At 39.0% G+C, this 21107-nt stretch overlaps 1 protein-coding gene across 1 annotated transcript in view; it reads right to left on the reverse strand.

Moving 5' to 3' along the window:
• Nucleotides 1-21107, reverse strand: part of MAP7D2 (MAP7 domain containing 2) — an 83197-nt gene that overhangs the window by 35956 nt on the left and 26134 nt on the right. The window contains exon 2 of the mRNA XM_085323164.1: nucleotides 402-594. Coding sequence (XP_085179290.1) covers nucleotides 402-594 — 193 coding nt within the window. The remainder of the gene's footprint in view (nucleotides 1-401; nucleotides 595-21107) is intronic.

The following is a 21107-nucleotide window of genomic DNA, read 5'->3' on the forward strand; positions in this document are numbered from 1 at the left end:
CTCTTTCTGCTTATAGTTCATTGCTATGTGCAGTCCCAGCCTTTAGGGCTGACACAGGCACGCAAATCCCCTGCCCAAAGAAAGCCCCCAGCACCAGCCCATTTCAGCAAGCAGTAATCATCGCTGGGTGAGGCTGTAGAGGCAGCAGTCCTCCTGTCCTCTTTTCCAGCTAGGACCCAGTGTTTCCTCTTGRAGTCAATATGTAAAAGCAGGTTTCTTGTCTGGGATGAGGTTGCCTAAGGTTGGTTTTGTGCCACGCAGACAACGTGGTTCTTTGTACAGTGTGACCCACTAAAAAGTGCAATTTAACCAAGCAAGCAGAGCACAGCACACGAGGTGTCTCCGTTATCTGCCCTGGTGCTCTGGAACGAGCAGGCAGCAGAACATGGATAGGCGTTTACAGAGACCTTCGGAAATAATACAGGCAATCACATTTGTCTGTGCTTTCTGGATGGGCTTCAGTGGTCGACTTGATAGACCTGCTAGATGAACGATGCTGTCCTCTGACAGGTCTATTCTTATAAAACTCTTTACAAGGGCTCTAGTGCCCTCATTCCTCTCCTTGTTTTCAGGATCTCCTGGGGCCAAGCAGAGCTGCAGTGCACACAGGTAGTGTTTCACATAGCAGTTTTACACCCTTTGCAATCATTACTTGGGCTCCCTGCTGAGCTACTGCATAATTAAATTTCCTTCCATTTTGCTCTAAGAACTGAAGTTGCTAGATTTTCCTTTCCAGATAAATAAGAGTAGAAAAGTTACTTTTATTGTAACCCTTATTCTCTTCCTGAATATTTCTATTTCCAAGGCTCTGCTCCTCTCTGAGGGCATCCTGTCTGAGGATTTTGCRTAGCAAGTACCTTCCTGTAAAATGCACTGTTTTCAAGGCAGTTGAAAAAATTAGCCTTCTCAGTGCCTTGTGGCTGGTGCAAAGGCAGGCGGTCTCAACTGTCCCCCATTAGAACAACTTGCTTTTTCCCAAGCACCTCCTTCAAACTCCATCTTTAAGCTTCCTCTGCTGATACACACAAAGAAATYGATTATTTGCTGGTGACAGGGCCCCTGGTAAATTGTGATTACAGCTCCTGGCTGGCTTATTACAATGAGAATCTGTGGCTCAAATAAATATCTATTTGTTACTAAGGCTCAACCTTCCCACTTGGCTGTGTCTTTTTGTCAGATTTTGCAGCATGCAAAAGCAACCATGACAGTGGTTTGYAACTGCTTTGAAAAGGCCTGCAAAAGGTAGCCAAAAACAGGAATCCTATTGACAGTGTAGTTGAATTATCTGGGTTGTGCCACTGGAAAGATGCCACTTTCAAAGATCTGAAAATCAAGACTGCTTGAAACATAAAATTTTGACTACAGCAATAGCAGAGAGAAGACTGGGTTCGGAATCAAGCAGAGGCTAGAGACTGGAAAAGCAGCAAGCAGAGGGAGGAACTAAAATTTTCTGTGGAAAAGGGGAAGTAACTGAGAAGAAGTGGAATTTGAAGGATGAAAACCAGGATGGGAATAAGCGGGAAGGAGGGGGAGAGGCTGTGGAACAGGAAGACAGTCCCTGCTCATGGACCAGGTTTACAGCTCCCCCMCAGTGACTCTCATTGCTCTCCTGCTTTCAGCAAATATTTATGAAACCCACTGGTAAAAGTGTGTCCCATCATGCCTGTCATCATTAAAATTACAGCAAGCTGTTATCTCTACCTCGATTCCTTCATGAATGCAACYGGCAGAAGTGGATCTAAAAGCTCCAGCCTTGGTCACGGCTGCTGTACGTATCCAAGCTGATGCACGATGACATGGGCTGAAACTTCTGGGKTTTTTTAGGTCATTTTGTTTGGATAGGTCAGAGGGGGTATTTTTTAGATCAGAGTTTGGATTTCTCAACCGCACCCAGACAATATTAAAAGAATATCAAGGCTGAAATGCTAGCTACTTAGGAAATTAGGATAATTCACAGTTAAAGCAGTCCGTACAACCCTTCTCTCATCCYCTTTTGCAGATATATTATCATGCACTTTTTTTCTTTAAGTCTCTGGGCTCATGCAGTGCATAAGACAAACCTGCTCAGGGGATGAATCAAGTCTGTAGCAAAGGAAATTGTGATATTTATGTTTCTTGCTTCATTTCTTTCTGAAACTGGAAAGCAGACAGAAAGAGATAGAACTGTGGTTTGAAGGCTATTCTGGAGACCAGCACTCTATAGACTTGACTATGCCACCTACAGAACAACAGAAAAACCCACGGAATAGCTGCTCATTAAATGGGCAACAGTCCAATATGGAAAAAACTCTGTGGATAAAATAGAATAGTCTTGTAAGTATAGACATCATCACTGCATACAAATGCAGCAAGAGTAGATTAAAATAGCACAGGGATTCTCCATGCTAGCACTTCTTAACTCAAGCATGAGTCAGTTTGCCTGCCAAAATCTCAAAATTTGCTTGCTTTAATAAAGTAAATACAGTTTTAAAAGATTGAATAACTGATCCCTGGGTAATGATTTGTAGACTAGAACGATTTTAGAAAGTTTTTGGCCAAAATTAACATATCTACTATACATCTTTAGGTACTATATATTATAAATGTGGTGAGCATAGTGGTTACCTGTGGTATAAAATGTGACTGATGAGATGAATTCAAATTCTATTTGATAAAGCAGACTGCAAAAACAGGCTGATGCAAACTGATTTTTTACGATTGTAACTTCAGAATTAAAATAATATAGTACTATTTCTATTTCATAATATGAACCACCAGCAGAGGGCAGAATAAGGTTTGAATTAAAAACAAAACAAAAAAAAGAGACGACACCAATAAAAGCTTTCACTATGATGTGAAAAATGATTTCAGGTTAGTATTCTGTACGCTCAGCTTTATCTTGACCCCCCATATTTACAACTAGGCCTCCAATCCCTCAAGAAAAACGTATGCAGCAGTGAAGGGCACTTAYAAACACAGGCTGGTTGTGCCTTCTGCTAACCAGAATAATGACGACGAAGAGACTCCAGTGTAAAGTCTTCTGATAACCCTTTGTTTCCAATTTTGCAGAAGAATAAGGAAACTCTGCCCAATTAGTGATAAAGATGTAACTGCAGGGAAGCAGTATCTCTCTCTCACCCTCTCTCCATCCTTCTTCTCCTCCMTCCTCTGCTTACTCTGGGATCCCACTGAAATTTGTGAGGTTGAACTCTAACCAGTTCAAGTGCGCTTATTCCAGAAGGCTGTGCCTCATTTTTTTGACTTAAGAGGGCCAGCTGCTCCTCTGCGGCTTTGTTACAACAAGCATTTCCAAAGAAAAACTYAACTTAAAATCAGTTAAAATGCCAGCAGTCCTGCAGCAGTAACATTCACCTTCAACRTTTCCTTGAAACAAATATGCCCAAAACTAAAAAGTGACGTTAATCACTGCCTCAGCTTGATTTGATGGACTACGTAACCCTGTTCAGATCGAGGAAATACTGTCAGAACTTGCTCTGCTCAGCTCAACATACTGCTTATGTAGACTTTTGGAGAAAAAACTTGGCTATTGCTAATCTAGAGATAGAGAGGAAGGTGTCTTGCTGAGACACAGYGTAAGCTCTTCCTTTTGAGATCCGTATCCTGTTTCTGACTCCAGATGCTTAAGGAAAGAGTACTCACTCAGAGCAACTGAGACTGGGTTGTGAGAGGAGGCTCAGAATGTGTTTTAGGAGGATCAGTCAGTTGCCCGCACACCTTCTCTTCTGCAGTTCACAGCCAAATAACTACCAAATGAGTAAGACCTCCATCAATTTTTCCTGCTTTCCTTTTGAACCCACTTACAGATCTGACCTCTGTAGTATTTCAAAGTATTTGGTTTCACAACAGGTTTATACATAGCAGATACCCAAGCCCTTGACAGCAGGCATCCCAATACAAAAGAAAAGTCAGCAAGGGATCCAAAGCCACCTCTGCACAACGTTTGATGTAGTTAGACCTTTGCCCACTCGCTATGACAACGTTCAACGTCCTTAGACCTTTGCCTGCTCTACACAACAACATTTGACAATCTCAGAGCTTTGCCTACAGCGTATCATGCTGCTGAGCTAGACATCGCCGCGTCGGTGGAGCTCCGGGTTCGGATGCAGTCCTGTCAGTGGGAAAGCGTTTTCCCTTCAGCGCAGCATAAGGCATTCAGGGAGACAGCGCAGCTGTAAGCTCATAAAATTAACCTCTGCAAGCGCACACGGGGCTAACGCCGGGTGCTCGGCTGACGCGGGGCGGTGCTCCGTAGAGCTTCGTTTGCGGCCAGCCTTCTGGTGGCGAGGCTCCGATCTTTCAAATAAACCCCATCTATGAAATCGAGGCTTTGATCCCTGCAATCTGCTTTCTCTCTTTTGAAACTGTTGTTGAGATCATAAAAACAGTTCTCCATCTGCTACTGCTTCCCTCTGAGTACTAGTAAATGAAGAAATTTCATATTCTTTTCAGTGACAACTATATTCCAAGAGAGGAAAAAAAAAAAGTGCAAGACTCCACGCAACCAGCCCTGGATGACTGTTTCTCTTAGCAAAAGGCACTTTTACTAATCTTTGCTTATAGTATATGGCAGAAAGGCTTTCAGGTAGAATCTGCTAGCAACCGACAAAAAGGCTTTGGAGGCATTTTCAGTAAAATTCAGTGCATCCTCCTCTTATTTTAAAAATGTTTTTTAAAAAAGTCTTTTTAATCAACAAGTTATTATATTCCACTCAAAGAACCACACACAAAGAAATAGATTTTTTTTTTCAATTTTCAGCAAATGAAGGCTATTAATTCATTAACTTGACATTTTTTAGGCTGGATTTCAAAAGATAGCTGGAAAAGAAAAAGGATGTTTTCATTATGTCTAGTTAAGACAGTAGGATGGATGTCTGTTGTTATAAAGACACTAATGGAAATGAAGCCACGAAGGGCAGATTCACCTGCCAAATACTGCAATGTTGCAGACACCCTAAGCTAACCGTCTAGGGCCCGGGCTGGCAGACACGGCAGAGAACCCGCGGGCGACCTGCAGGCTCCGGTTAAACAGCCGGCACACAAATGTCACTAGGTGCCTGCTTTAGGCTGCCGAGCCCCATCCTAGCTTTCCAAGTTATTCGTTTGAATCAAGAATTTCAGCTGCACATTRTATTTACATAAAGATTGCAGCAAAAATATATATCCTAATGGTATGTTAATTTAAGCTTAAGGTGAACACATTCCCAATGCTGGCCAAATAACATTTATTCAATGATATATAAAGTATGCCAGGTCATTGGGTGATCATATGTAATAAAAAATATCTTTGGTACTGCGTGGGGAGGAAAAATGCGCTAAATAAATAATAAAAAAAAAAGCAGACTTTTTCAGTTCTGCCTGAGCCCATAAACACCTAACCAACTCCCCAAGATGGCACACTTTACATATAAACAACRTATACAGCCATAACCATGCCCCACGGAGACGCCAATATCCTGCRGACATAGCAGACGCACCACAAAAATCGCTTGGAGAACTGATAAAATACATTAGCAGATTTTTTTTATTTATGAAGGCACTAGATTAATAATTTAATTTACTGAAGAGGTCCCCATTAGACAACCCCCCTCCAAGTACACACATGCAATGCAGCAGCARTATATCAATGTGTATTCTAGATTGTTGTTTTATTCATGTACTTCCATAATCTCTCAGGTACACAGCGGGCGGGAGACTTAACTAGAGCTTGCCAGGCTCTCTCTCCTAGATGTAACACACATGAACATTTCTAACCGTATTTTACAAATAACACCAGACTTCAGACATACTTAGATTTTCTTCTCCTTTTTAGCCTGTCCTCTTCAGTTTATTACTGTGCTGTRTTTTGTTGGCTATATGCAGAAAGGGACGTGAATGGCAGTGACTCCGCTACAACTATATTTTTTTTCCACTTTAGTTTCTTCAGAAGACATATCAATCATTTATTTAGACAGGAATTAATATATTTAACTGTCCAAGTATTGCAGTTCTTTAAAAAATGTATATTCCTAACTTTGTCAACAAGAGCTCTAATTAATCCTTTCAACCCTATTACAAGTGAAAATTCTTTGTCTTCAAGRAAAAAAGTCTGTAGGTGAACTTCTGCATGAAAAGAATTGTTGTTCAAGTAAATATAMAAATTAAAATTAATCTTATATTCTGAAATCTTTTCAGGACCAGATATTGGTCATACTTGAACAGACAAATTCCATTCCATTACTGATTTCTGTATTTAGTGTGTGACAGCAGTTAACTTGAAAATGCTGGCAGTATTTCTTGCACATAAACCTTAAACAAAGAATTATTTTTGAGCAATCTTAGGACTGTCATTTCTCAGAAAAGTGCATCCCTCTAGCATACAGGCAAATGTACACATGGCTGAGGTACATCATTAAATGATGGATACGTACATCAGATTTTATATGCTCCTGAGTAAAGCCTGTACAAAAACACTTACAGATGCTGAATAAAATAAGGACCCTCTCTCCATCACCTAAATTACATTATACTCCCTTTCCTCTACAGTTACCAACCGTTGTTTTCCAGAGATGCTTGATTCCTGAGGGGGAGGGCGAAAGGAGACAAAAGAAAGGAGGTTCCTTTGGATTATTAAACATCTTTCATCCAGCAGCCACTTACTAATAGCATTACTCCTCTGCTAGGAGACAGCCGGGTGACTGCTGTGAAGGGTACCACACAGAAGTTTAATATTAAATCAAATGTTCACACACATAAACATCATGTCCCGAGCCTTTGCTAACAAAGTTCTGCAGTGCTAAAGCACTAGCTTCAAATAGCCATGGCAGGACCTTGCAGCTGAGAGCTGACCATGGGTCCACACCACTCCTGCCCTCCCCAAAGTCTCTAGACTTGTATCTGATTCAGGACATCAGCAGAAGCAGAATTTGGGCTCAAGGTATTGCTTACGAAAAGTTAAGTTGACTGAAAAACTTCTGAATTCTGCAAAATTTGATAGGAGAAGGAAAGATTTGATAGGGGAAGGAAAGTAGTGGAGTGGGGCCTGAAGATTCTCTTTTAGTTTTAACCGTTGCTACCAAAATGTCTAATAGTTTTACTTAATTGCAACTTATTTTAGTCAAATGCTTTCAAGTAAGGCCTAAGTTCATGAGCAGTTTCCACAGTTGTCTGACAACCAAAATAAGAGGGTATTATACAAAATCAGAAGGCCAAATGCAAATGATAATATTCATATTTTTAAAYAGTTTAAACAGATTTTAGGCAACTTGCTCTRAAGCAATCAGTTTTCTAATAAATAYATATCAGCATAAAAGATGGTCAAATTTGAAGATCTRTTTATTGAGATGAGGGAAAACTAGGGTTTAAGTTGTTCCAGTCACAACTTAATTTAGGCTAGTAACATTCCAATGATAGGATAAAGTCCTCAAGAATATTAACCAAAAAATTTGTACTGTAGCCTTTTCCCCCTTCAGATACCTAACTGAATGCCACATTTATAATGAGGAGTGGAATGAAGAATRTAATCCAAAAGAATTGTACTGTATTTGTGACAGTCACTTGATAACAGATTTATTCTGCATAGTGTCTACACCTGAGGAAAGCTGGTTGTTTCATGCTTGCTCCCTGAGAGCAAGTAAACAGCCCGAAACTCAAACACAATCATGAGCTACTGTTACACAGCACACTGTGTCTTTTTTATTAAGAACCTAATGAATAGAGAAAAAAAAGAATCAGCACCTTTCTGGAAGTGAAAACAGCATTCTGGGAYGCATAAACAGTGAATAAACAAAAAAAATACACTTTCAAATTTAATAGTTGTAGGGACAGCTAAGGGAGAATTGCTGCCATCATTTTGAAATTAGAGATGAACCCATCTGCCCTTCAAAGTTAAACACATTACAATGCAACAATCCTTTTTTTGCTACTTCAAAACTTTTTCAATTCTTTCATTCACTATTGTATTTCTATTGAATTACCAGTTGTCCCAACAACTATTTAAGATTTACAYGTTTACTAACTTACACAGACTATTTTCATCAACCCCAGCAGAACTACTCCTTAATAGATAAAACAAAAATTTGTGAAATTTTTTTGTCAGGACTAGGAAGTCTTTGCCTCTATCACSCAAGTCTGAAAAAAGGTCCTATCACTTATGTGCTATACTAAAATAAACAAGATAATGAAAAAAGGGTCTTGGAAAGCTGCTCTAGAAAGCAAAGTATCCATAAGTTCTCTAAATATTGCTTGTCTAACTCATCTTGCCTTATAACCTTCGCCAGAAAAAAATCTCATTTTAAGACAGTAAGCCTCAAAGTAGTAGCTGCTTTGCCCAAAATACCTAAAGGAAATGCCACGGGATCATACGCGTTTGTTTCTCCACCTCAATGACTTCAACAGGCACTGAAACGAGAGCATTTTAAGAACATACACATCAATATAAAAGAAATTCAGCTTTACTTTTCTGATTCYGATTACTTTTACTACTGTGACTTTTTTTGAGTATCATTCATTATCACTTGCTGAAATAAACTAGAAATAAGAGCTTTACATCTACAGTAAAATCTAGTACACTTCAATTCTTCATTAAAAATGTGTTTGTGGACTTGAAATGCACATTAAAATATCTACATCAGCCAATTTGTTACATATTTAAGTATAGGGATAACTGGAGCCCAATGAAAAACTGGTAATTCACTGAGCTTGTAATATTTTGAGCAACAATAAATGAAACTAGAAACCTTAATAGGAGGTGGGAGAACCCTATTAGCCTGCAATCCCAAAACATACATCAAAACCCACCTCCTATTTAGGCTGATTGGCTCTGCTAGCGTATAGCACTGAATATCAATCTTATATTCTGGGTTTTTTTTATTATTTTTATAGCTTTCACTGCTGTGTTGCACTCCCAAGCAACAGCTAAAATGKTCAAAGACAGCCAAAGTGAAGGAAGAGCACAGAACAGCTTTTCTAGACTCGGATCCCAGTGGCTTTAGTCGGAGGCTTTAAAGCCAGTGCCCAGCCTTGCATAGCCCCAACGTGGGCATGGAGATGATCAGCAACCAGAGGTACACCATCCCTATCATTTTTACTGTTAGTTTTTGACTTTGGCTGACACTGATGAACACTTACTCAAACATTCACAGCTGCTTCTGATGCTGTAATTTAAACCTAGGAGGTGCAGGAGCCAATGTTTACCAAGGTGGTTATTTGGAGAAGATAGATAGCTTTTCCCCAAGCAAGCATTTGGAAAAGTTAGACTGCTGGGAAGAATCGGCGTCTTTGTAATTAAGAGGTCTCAGCGTGCTGACTCTGAAATGTTACTAGCCACATGACCTGAATAACTCTCCCCTAACCACCTGCCAGTTGTGCTGTCACCATCAGTGGGTCAAACCTTCCTGTAGTCTGACATCTCAGCATACGGGATGCCTTGTTAAAAATTTTGTTCCACAATAAAATAGAAAGTCAGGATGATTCTCCCATAGTGGCAGTAGCCTGGAGCATGTGTCAAGCTGCCCAGCTCAAGGTATTGATGCACACTGCTGAAGTCCGTTCATCTGCTGCTGGAGCTCCTTGTATCTGAAAAGGAACTTCCACAGGATCAATACAGAGCAGCTGCAGATCTCCAATTTCAGGTAACTTAGAGGTCAAAGGACCCCCTTTCCAGGGAAGCCCTGAGAAGCTGAAGTGATCTCTACACCCTGCCCTCCTGTGTGGTCCCTGCCTGCAGGGCTGCAAGGCAAAGAAGACTCCCACCGGCCTCTGCAGGAAAGCAACCGCTAGCAGATGGGCCAGTAGGTAAAGATAAGAGTTTAATTACAGGACAATTCTGTCATTAACCTTTGTGTCAAGGTACTGGTCCAAAAATGTGTTACACAGCAAAACTGTGACTTGCTCCTAAACCAATTTTAGCAGAGTTCTTTCCACTGGACCCTTGAGTAAAAAAAATCATGCCACATATTTGTCAACGTTTTCTCAATAATTATCATTAAAATGATAATTATTRAGGGGAGGGGGAGAAATAAGAAAGGATAACCACTGAGAAAAGGATGAATTAACATTCCTGTCTATAGATAAAGGAGTCCCTCTGGGGAGTCAGAGGTGTGATGAATGAGCRTATCTGAGGTAGCAATTTGCACAGTGTAATGCTGACATTAAACAATTCACTGCACATGCATATATAGGAAGAGCTTTGTAAAATCCTTTTCCTAACATTTTTTTCATTATAAGTTTAATTTAATGGAGACTGCAATAGAAATATCTATCTGTGCTTTGGGATTTGCTCAGTATTGCAGAGAGAGGGTATTTGGAGAAGCAAGAAAATGTATTTGACTTCTAATAATGTTTACAGAAACACTGTTACCAGCTTTCCTTTTCCCCTGAGATATGCCTATATATTATTTTTTACAGAAAATAAAGGTTACTGTTTAATACTATCTTCATTTTTCAGAATATCCTGTCCTCTATCATTAAGTCAGTGTTGACTGAATTTTTGGAGACTTCAGAAGGTTTGTTTTCTATTCTTTGTGGTAAGCAAAGTGAATATTGCACATTTAAAAAAAAGACCCTGACTAATTTTTCTTGCATATAATATCATTCTTTAAAATAAGCAAACAAACAACTAACCATTGGTGACAAAGTTATATGATTTCCAGTTTGCTCTGTCCCTAGCTCACATATCACTGAAAACAGTGTAGTATTCCAAATAGAMGAGACAGCTGGATTCTAGATGTAGAAAGTATGTTTTTTTCCCTGTGATTTGGCAAAAGCTTCAAGAGAAAAACAAAGCTGATTAATCTATAGTGGATATTATCAAGTGAACTTTATCCTCTGTGGACCTGACTGTGATTAGGAGCAAGAGTTAAAGTGCTGAATTTACYATGCTTCATTTTAACATTTCCCATTGACTTATTTAAGGGAAAGCAAGAAATCCATTGATATATCAAAACCAGAAAGATCTATTCTTGGAACACATATAGCAAATTCTCCTATGGAGGAAATAGTTKTACAATTAAATGTCTTTACTCTTTTAGCGTTGCATTTTGTTTAATAATAGGCCAACAGTTTTATGTTTCCGGCCAGTTTGTCAAAGTACATTCCATCTAGCTCCTGTYTTTGGGTGCCCATGTCTTAGTGTCTAGCTATAATTTTGAACAACATACACGATTAGTGGCAGTCTCTGAATACTCACTCATTTAAATCCAGAAAATGCACTTTTTCCTGTTATGCCTTATACAGGCCAAGAATTTCCTTGATTTTTTCAAAGAGCTTAATCCTTCTACATCTCCCATGCCGAAGGGGACTAGCTTCTGTGAGTTTCTGACTCCAGAAACATTGAGTGCAAAGCACCTGCAAGAAATGGCTGAGACCTGACCAAGTGCTGGCAACTTAACTGCCCCACACAAAAGAACATAAATATTATATCCATTCACATCCCATTGCATGTACTGAATRCATCTTAGTATTGATGATTTGTAATTATCTTTCTTGATCCAATTAATATCAGCCACTGTGCATAGAAAATGTAACCATGTTTTTGTAAAAGATAATAATTAAAGGGTTCCAAAACAAGAACCTCATTCAACTCTGATYCTTAAACTAGATTAAAGGGTCAGAATTACTTAGATCCTCTATATGCCTGGGAAAYATCTCAAAGCAGAGATTGCCTTAACACTGACACAGGCCACCTAATTTATGCATGGGGCTGCAGCAGCTGTCAAAAGAGTCCAAGGTTGTGAGGGGACCAAAAGGACATTGTCACAGCTGTATCACTGAGAGGGGTTCGGTCTTACATTCCCTGCCTAAATCTTGCTCCTTTCTGATGAAAAGACAATGTTTGCATTTTGTGGAACAGACAGAAGGTAGTATTAGGAAGAGGCTATTTTTAAAGGATGAGGGATGTTATCCAGATAAGTTCACACATTAACACAAATAAGGCTGATGATTTGGGCATCCCTTGAAAAAGTTATGTGAACCTACGTTYTTAAATAGCATTTCTTTGACTTTTTGCATTTAAAGTGTTAAAAAGAGATTATTTTGCAGTGGCAAAGTAGTAGACAATCTGTATTAATCACAGGATTATTCACTAGGTTTTTTTGCTGACAATCTACTCTTTTACATCAATAAGGACACTGGCAATATTATTTATAGACCTCAATCTGTAAAATAAAGAAGATATTTTATCAAAGTAAAATATTTCTACACAGGAGACAGGAGTGGATTGAGCTTCCATTGATTTTTCTCAAGTCTCAAAAAGTGGAAGTTTTATTGAAGGGTAAGAATTTGGAGTAATTACAAAGATTTACAAAAATTGTTAAGACCAGAGGATAAAGTATAAATGAAAGCCAGATTAAAGTGCAGATTAAACTACGTACAAAGATGAACACATACAGTGAATTCAGGATTCCGTTTATTCATGGCACGCTTGTACCAACAACAATAAAAAAAAAAGCCAATTAAAACATGTTGGGTCACTAAGCTTGTGGTAAGTAGTACCTACCACAGAATTCAGGTCCTATATTCAGTATCTTTTGTCAAAGTTCATCTAAACCTCTAAGACACAGGAGAAACGCAGTGATGTGTAGCAAAGCTACTCAGCACGAATAGAGAACTCAAGTTTGCTCGGGTTATGGCTCTCTGCCTCTTCTGTGCCATTCATTGCCCAAAGACAAAAAGTAGTTGAGTGGTGTAGCTAAGTCAATAATGTGCAGTTTTCACTGTCATGATGTGACTGCTGCTCTGCCCTTACAGCCCGCACTCAGGAGTCCACAGCAGTGCCTCTTTCACATATTCCTGCAGGTGCTGGGGGAAAACTAAAGGGATTCTGTTGGTACTTCCCTTGGCACCAATAATTTTATCATCTTTCTATATGTATATATTTGAATACACACACAAATATACTCACAGAGGCATACTTGCTTTGACTATTATGTGAATTAATTTCAAGGACCAGAAACACTGCCTCCAAACACTTACTCCAAGAAATGTCATTCTTTAGGTATTTAGATTTTCGTTAAAAAAAAAAAAAAAAGAAAAAGAAAAAAAAGAAAAAGTATTTCTGCCARTTCTTCAACTGTTTTGACAAAGCTATCTTGGTTTAGAGCAGTGTCTAACACCAGCACATAAACAGTGTTAATGATTCAGCATCAATGCCCAGAAACTTTTAAAACACTACACAAAACCAAAGCACTTAAAATGAATTACTGCTAACAATTTTTTTTTTTACTTCCTCAGAATTGGTTATCTTTATTAAAATGTTTATATGGTTCTACCATCAAAGTGTAAAAAAATGTATGTTTTGTGCACAGGCAAAATGTGTTTGTAATATTAGTCCTTATGCCTCTGTACACAACTTCAGGAATACACAATGAACACTATGTTAGTTCTTGCATTTGAATTTACAGCACTTTCTGTGCAACAAGTTTCTGTCCTCACCCATATGCAGGGACGGATGTGGAAATCTAGCCAACAGATACTTATTTTTTTTAGTAACTTAAATTCTTCAAACACGTGATCTGGAAAAATTTGTGTGAGCCTGCTTTCCTATGGAGCTGTGCCTATACGCTAGATTCACTGGTGTCTAGTAAGACGCAAGTTTCTATTGCAATTTTCTTGAAGGTTGGRACATTTGCAAACAACCTCCTCCTGACAGCAGTAGATTTTATGGCATTTAATATGGGGCGAGCTCCTACTGCTTTCTGTGGCATCACCTGTTTTTACAGCTCCCTTTAGACTGTTGCTTCTGTCAGCTTTGGTTGAAGCTAGCTGATGGCTTCAAGCATTATTGATGGCAGGAAAGAGGGATGAACAGATAGGTAAGTGTAATTCTCTATGCCTCATTTCCTTTTGAAACTAATACAGAAGAGAAGACTGAATCCATGAACTTGTATCCACTTAAAATCATAGCAAAGCCCTACATCCATTTGCATGCACTGAGCAATACAGTACATTCAATGAAGGGGGATACTGCATCAGCAAGGATTTTCTRTCTTGGGGGCCCCTGCTGGTAACAACAGAATGGCCTTGGAAAAAAAGGAAAATGACGACGACTTAAGGAAATATATGGAAAATTACGGAAGTTGCTAAAATCCCAACAGATTCAGAATCTATATGCTCATTTTTATAATATTTCAGAGAAAAATGAAACTTCTTTTGCATGTTACTTTGAGTGACTTGCATAGAATCAAGACAATAAAAATTTGGGAGATTAGCCAAAGAGTTAAACTTGCAGTTTAAATATTGCAGAAATAATCATTTGAGATTACATTGTACTGATTTTCATAGGATCTAATTAGTTGCCTGACACATTTGAACTGCCAGGCTTAAAGAAAGGCAGGGACAACATACAAAACCAGCACTTTAAAATAAATTTAATCCAGTAATCCAGTGCCACAACATTAACTGCAGAGATAAAAATCCTTCCATTAATGTTGGGCTTTTTTTTTTTTTTTTTTTTTTTNAAAAGCAGAATGGAAAACGGTTAGTGCTTGCAGTTTATCAAAACATCAGCAGTTCAGCTAAAAATTGGATAGGAGACAAAACGAATGATTTGCATGTCAGAAAATAAGCTCTGATAGAAAAAGACAGACATATTTGCACAAGTGACCAGTACCATAAATGCATTAAAGTTGATGGCGACTGGTGAATTCATATTCAGTTTCTTGAGACACCACACTTAATGTGTCAATGCTAATGGAAAACTTAACTTTTTTCTTGGTGCACAGATTTACATCATGATGTAATATAGTCTAGTAATGTGTGGTGTGTATGGGTGTGTTACGGTACATAAATGAAGGTCTTCATAAATAGGACAATAGAGATAAACACAYGGTGAATGTGAGAAATTAATGGTTACTCATTTTTGTGTTTGCTACTTTGTGAACAAATTATACTTTCTTCTAATTGATTCGGAAAAAATCTAGAATGATGATTTATCAATTCAGACATCTTGTTATAATACAAAGTAATTGTATGCTTTGGAAGACTAAAGTTAATTAGTTTAATTTCTTCTAATGTGTGTTTAGAGTTTAATTTGTAAGTCTATGATGAAACTGTATGTGGCCTAAATGGCATTTTCTATTTATTTATTTATTTATGTTCCGCGTTCCTCCTTCTCCCACTTTTCTGGTGTGTGCAACTGTGGTTTTACTAATACAATTTATTGGCAGGAAATGTAACCTGAAAATCTGTAAATAAAATAAATTTAGCTTTATTTGGCTGCTATCATCACACAGGGTGCGTATTTAAACTTATTAAAATTRTAACTTAGAATGTATTTTGGGGAAGAAAAAAAGCAAAATAATCCTTAAATATTAAAGCAACTGTTTGCTCCCTCCTCAATCTCAACATTACCCCAAAAGATAAATCTCAAACTGTGTTCCTTCCTATTTGATTATTTTTCTTTACATGTCAATAAATCATTAGGATGGAAAGGTCTAATTTTATATACCATTTCAGTTATTATGACATTTGTATCAATAAATATTGCTAGACAGTCATTCTTTTGCTCAATACATACCTAGAATTCATGTCTTATCCTTGGTCTTAATATCTTGCTGAGGTTTTCTACTGCGACAACTAGACATCCCATGTTGTCCAGGCTGTCAAGACTTACATTACAGCTATGGACTACAGATTGATAAGAAACTTTTCTTATTCCAGGAAAGTTCATCGTCAATTATTTTTAACAATTCTTACTCTGGATCTTGCCAAAAATTAAAGATCTTCTAACAAAGAACCATTCTCTCAGCCATGTTGCAGGCATACATTGCCAGCCCAGCACTCTGACAAGAACAATTGAGTAACACTGTTAAGGAAATTCCATTAAAAAAAAAGTTTTTTTTTTTCTTCCAGAAGGCTGGTACATTTTATTAAATTGGCAGATTTTAGTTTGGGTATATAAAGTTACTTAGCATCTAYCATGTATCATACCTCCTGTTGCCTTGTTTCGTCACAACTCCCCCAGTGCAGCACTGCACCAACTGCTTTGCTAAAGATGTTGTCTGTGGAACAAGAAAGGTCCCACAGCAAGTGGATGCTGGCAGCCTCAGTGGTCTCCTGGATAAATTCCAACTTGGGTGGCTATACTTTACCTGTCAAACTTGCACTGGCATGTCAGCTGAATAGAAGCATGTTCTACCCCTATGACTTAGTTAAAAAACAAATCAGAAAACTACTCTCTACCTCAAAAGCAACTGGGTGCTTGCAGCAGGCAAATACAAGTTTTGTACATTTGTTTGAAATAAACTCCCCTGAATTACGTGATATAGACTACATTCCAAGTGATAAGGAATTGCTAAAGACGTGTCATAGCACCTGGAGCCCTTGATTAATAATTTGTTGTGTTTATAAACTGCACAGACACGTAATGAGAAGGGTTAATCAAAAGCGATTTGCAAACAAAACAAAACATTACTTAAAATCCTCAGTGGTCTCTACAGCAGCCAGGGTCTAGGCAGCCCCCTTACCCCTCTGACACACACAAATTGACAGACTTACTGCCTGACCTGCCTGCCCCCACCCCATCTCCCAGGAGGGCAGCCCCAGATAGCACAGTTTTCACATTATAGCTGAATCTTAAATACAGCTCTGTAAAGGAGGACCACCAGCAAAAATAGCCCTTCTAATAAGCTCTGTTTTATTTCTCTTCCTTTTACTGTAATAAAAGTCTGCATAATCTTTTCCCACTTCTGGCTTTCAGGAACTGTTAACTTGCAAAGAACAAGGTGATTTTTTGGGTGCATAAAACAAAAAACATTAATAAACAGTGTTAGCATACTAGTCTGCCTAGCAGATGACAACTGAGTAAAATAACAACTTCTTCAAAAGTAAATAGCATACTAAGTTTCAGTCAATTTTTTCTTTTTTTAAACATAGGTGAAATGTCCCCTGAAGACCAAACTTTTAGCAAAGACTGCAACAAACATGCTTTGTAGCAATACCTAATTTTTTTAAGGAAGGGCTATAAAGCATAAAGTACATTTGACAGGAAWTCAAATGGTCAAAACTGATACTATTACGTTCTTATATTTCAGTCCTGGTAAGCCACACATGCCCGTTACCCAAGCCTAGGGTCTTGCTGGGCCAAATGCTTTACCATGGATAAGAGATTCACACAAAAGTGACTGCAAGTGCACAAGTAATCAGCAGGCACCAAATGACCCATTTGCTAACTGCACACAGGGCTGTGGCCTATGAGCAGAACGGGAGGGAAAAGGTTCTCTTCCGCTACCCACACCCTAAGAAATCAACAGCCACCTTCTTCTGTATAACTAAGGAGAGGTGATTAAATAAATAAGATGCTATGGGAAAGAAAAATTTGATACCTGTATGTCAACTTTCTCTTCTCCTGTATTAATCTTTCTTCTTAGTTAGGACACAATGTCCATGAATCCTCCTCCAGATCAAAGGCCAGAAGTGCAACTAGAGATAGTTTTGAGTGATGAAATAGAAGCATTTTCATTCTACCATCTTAAAAAGTCAGTCTTGCAAGGAAGGGATTCTGAAAAACCACTTGCTCAAGGACAGGTTCCTACCGTGTGCAATCCATCAGCAGTGTTCTATTAAAAGGTCAGAGCTTTTTGCATATTAAAATCTGCAGCTCAAAAAGACCCAGTGTCTACCAAAGCCCAGTCAATGAAGGGTCATATAAATAAAGGGGGGGGGGGGAGGAAATCAACAAAAACCCACCATGCTACTTCAGCAAAAATAGATAAAAGTAGATCCAGGAGGAAATTTCAGAAATTTTTGTTAGAAATTGGGAAATTTTCAAGATTAAAAAAAACAAACCAGCCTGCTTTGCAAACATCTCTATTAATACTATTTAGAGCTAGCCAGATGGGAGCCRATGTCCTGCACAGTGCAGCTGAGACAACAAGAACAGCAGCGAAAGAAAATCATTGCAGTTTGCAACTGCAATGCCATAGCTAATGCTAAAGTTATTTTTTGGAAGTGCTCGACAGGTTTTTTGGAAAGAGAAATTAAAGTGCAGCTCCCTAAGAAGCCTTGCTCATAATAGCCACTGAAGCTGTAACAACTCTTTTTTTCCCCTACGTTGAAAAGGAGTTCTCAAGGATGTTTTTGACAACTACTTAGGCAGACCTCATGGATCATTGCATAAAGATGACTCCCCTAAATAGTGTCTGAAGAGATTATATCTTTTTCCCTCCCTCTTGGAAAAGTCTAAATATATGTATATAGGTCAATCATAATTTCACTCTTCAAATGACTGACAAAGATATCCACCAGCTAATGATGTAAGGAGCTTCCTTCCTCTCACTGGAAGAGGATCCAAGGGTTTGTCTAGGCATTCTCTCCATCTGCTAACTCTGTGAAAAAATTAGTTAAGTCTATTATTGCAATTTTTTTTACTAAGCTAACTTCTACAGAAAGAATAATGAGTAGAGTTCTGTATTCTCCTTTCAGGCAGAAATACATATACTTTAAACAGTGAATACATCACTATTTCAAGATTATTTTTCTTGCTGGCAAAGAGCTCAATTGGAAATATGGTCTATTATGTGAAAAACTGGAAAAGACTGGATTAGTCTTTGCATTTTGTTTATTGTCTCACATGTATTAGATTGATTTATAGGATTAAAAGTAAGTTTTGGAAAAAACATACATATACACACATATATAAGTATGGGAGAAAGGGAGGGGTAAGGAAGGTAAAGCAAAATGTAAAAACATGTTCCACTTTCCACAAGCAAAGAGTGATAAATGGATTGCAGCACTGTATCAACATTTACCTTTTAACACACCTCGTGTTTATTTTTTATTAGAGATTGCAAGGCAGGTTTATTTGTAACTTATCCACAGTTAACACCATTCCCAAGCCATGATGCTCACTGATTCAAAAGTTTATCTGAAAGATCAACAGAGAAACCATTGCTGCAATCCCTACATGCAAGGCAGGCCATGAGCAACCACACCAGAACCTCCCAMCTCTACACAGCAGCTCCCCAGAAGTGTTCAACACAGAATTGTGATTTGCCCAAATAAGCAGCACTGAGCATGTTACAGTCACAGTAAGAATTTTGTGGTGTAAAGAAAAGCACACAAATTGAGCTTCAGTGGTGGTAATGTTGCCCAATGTATTATATAGCAAAGGAAAAGGCTGCATTTATACATACACCCGAGAAACATGAGTGTACGTATACTGCTGCCAAGATGACACTTCTCACCTGTTCCTATCTTAGGGGAATTTTGTTGCAGAGCTGTTCTTTCTCCTGGTTTTAAGCAGTTCTCCCTCTTCTGTATTAAAAACARAACAAACAGAAAAAGGAGGGATTTCCCCCCTTCTTTTATGAAGTAATTCACTTCCACATGAAATACTGTCCTGCCTTCTGGCCCTATCGGTGCAAATGTGCCCCTTCTCTGGCATGCCCCGCAGGCCTGCACCACCTTCTCGCTCCTCAGGATGTAGCAATCCACATAACCATCCTCTCCCCTCAAAACTTTGCACCTCAAACAAAAAAGTCTTCTGGCCWGGTCTGGCATGCCTCTCTGGCAGTCCTGCATCATTGCTCCCAGCCCAGATCCCCAACATCCCACTGCTGCATCTTCTAGCCTGGCATGAAACTTGCCTGGGGAAGTCCCCGAGGCGCTAGGGCATCTCACCCAGCTTCCTTAGCAGGGCGAGCACCACCCTGCTCAAGCGTGTCAGCCACAAGCGAACCCATGTGCCCAGTATGTGCCCACTGTTTTGCAGCATTTGAGAGGCCTTCAACTAGAAAACAGCCGTCTTCCTTTAGGACCACGAGGCCTGTCCCGGTCACACACCCATCCCATTCACGGGAGAGGGCTGCTTGGAAACCTCTGCAAGTCTTCCTTGGCTGCCACTGCAGCAGTGCTCCCCCAGCCTGCAGCCCGCTCCCGTGACGGTTCTCAGCATTCCTCAGCAAATCGGGCACCCAAGAACAGGCTTGCGCAGGTTATTATGACAAACTAAAAATGGTCTGCCAGCCCCATAACTCCATGCAACACAGAAATACCACACTGCTTTGACTTACTAAATTTCATACTCAATCTTACTCCAAACTTCAGTTTTGCTTGTGTGAATAGATAATTTGCTTCTATTTTTCTAAAGTTTGTGCCCTGAAGTTCAGGGCAGGTTAAATGGCTGCTTTGCAAAAGAAACGAAGGGAAAACAAAACCCAGTGTCTTCCCCTGAGGACGGATTCTTCAGAGGGGGAAAGACGAGAGGGACAAGCAGAGGGTGCTGGCTGCACTGCAGTGGGGAGGCAGAGGTACAAGCCAGAGGCGAATGCCACGTGCCTCCTGAAACTGCCGGCACAGAGCTGCAGCTGGATCCTGGAATATTTTAAGCATCAGAGAGCAGCCTAATCAAGTGAATCAAAATAATCCGAAGCAATTACATGAATAATGAAAAATCCAAGCCTCTTGTCTTTTGTCAAGGCTGCAATAAAATAGAAAAACAGCCTGCTCATTTTTTTTCCCATCATTATTACGGCATGACAGGTAAAGATATTGAGAGGTAGAATTAATGCCTTCTCTGCCAGACCAATTGATAGAGTTTGGCAAGAAAAAAAYATGGCAATAGGAAGAAGGACAAGTGAAATTTAACTTGAAACATTCCCTAAAGCCTTTTCTTACCCCTCAACTGTAAAGCAACACTGGTAATTGGCTGGTTAAAGAAACACGCAAAAATTAAGTAAAAACATCCTCACCTTGGGAAACTTGAAAGCAACATCAGCGCACAAATACCTCATTAAAGCAAAGTTTGAATGTTAGTTTTCAAAAAATATTTCTGATTACTTCTTAAACACACACACACACACGCACTCCTAACATGAAATAGAAGGGAAGAATTATCTGACTTTGCACTATCTGTGCTATGTGAATATCCTTGAAAGTGACCCGAGCCAAACTACAATAATGCCAGAATGTTTTTAGATAAAAGGATTCAAGGATTCAAGCGCATGAGTAAGTCCTTCCACATCAAAACATCTGGTATATGCAGATGACGTATGGGACACCATTTCTGTTTTGACTAAAGTTAGCTTAACTTGTGGCACTGTTCAGAAAACTTGCTTCTGTTTGTCCATTTTCCATGAGAAGTGGTAAGTTGAATATTCGAGATTTTTTTTAATTATCCTTCCAAGTTTGCTACT

The sequence above is a fragment of the Rhea americana genome, unplaced genomic scaffold (genome assembly GCF_003343005.1).
Source record: "Rhea americana isolate MKP2758 unplaced genomic scaffold, rheAme1 scaffold_82, whole genome shotgun sequence".
In the NCBI taxonomy this organism is placed as follows: Eukaryota; Metazoa; Chordata; class Aves; order Rheiformes; family Rheidae; genus Rhea; species Rhea americana.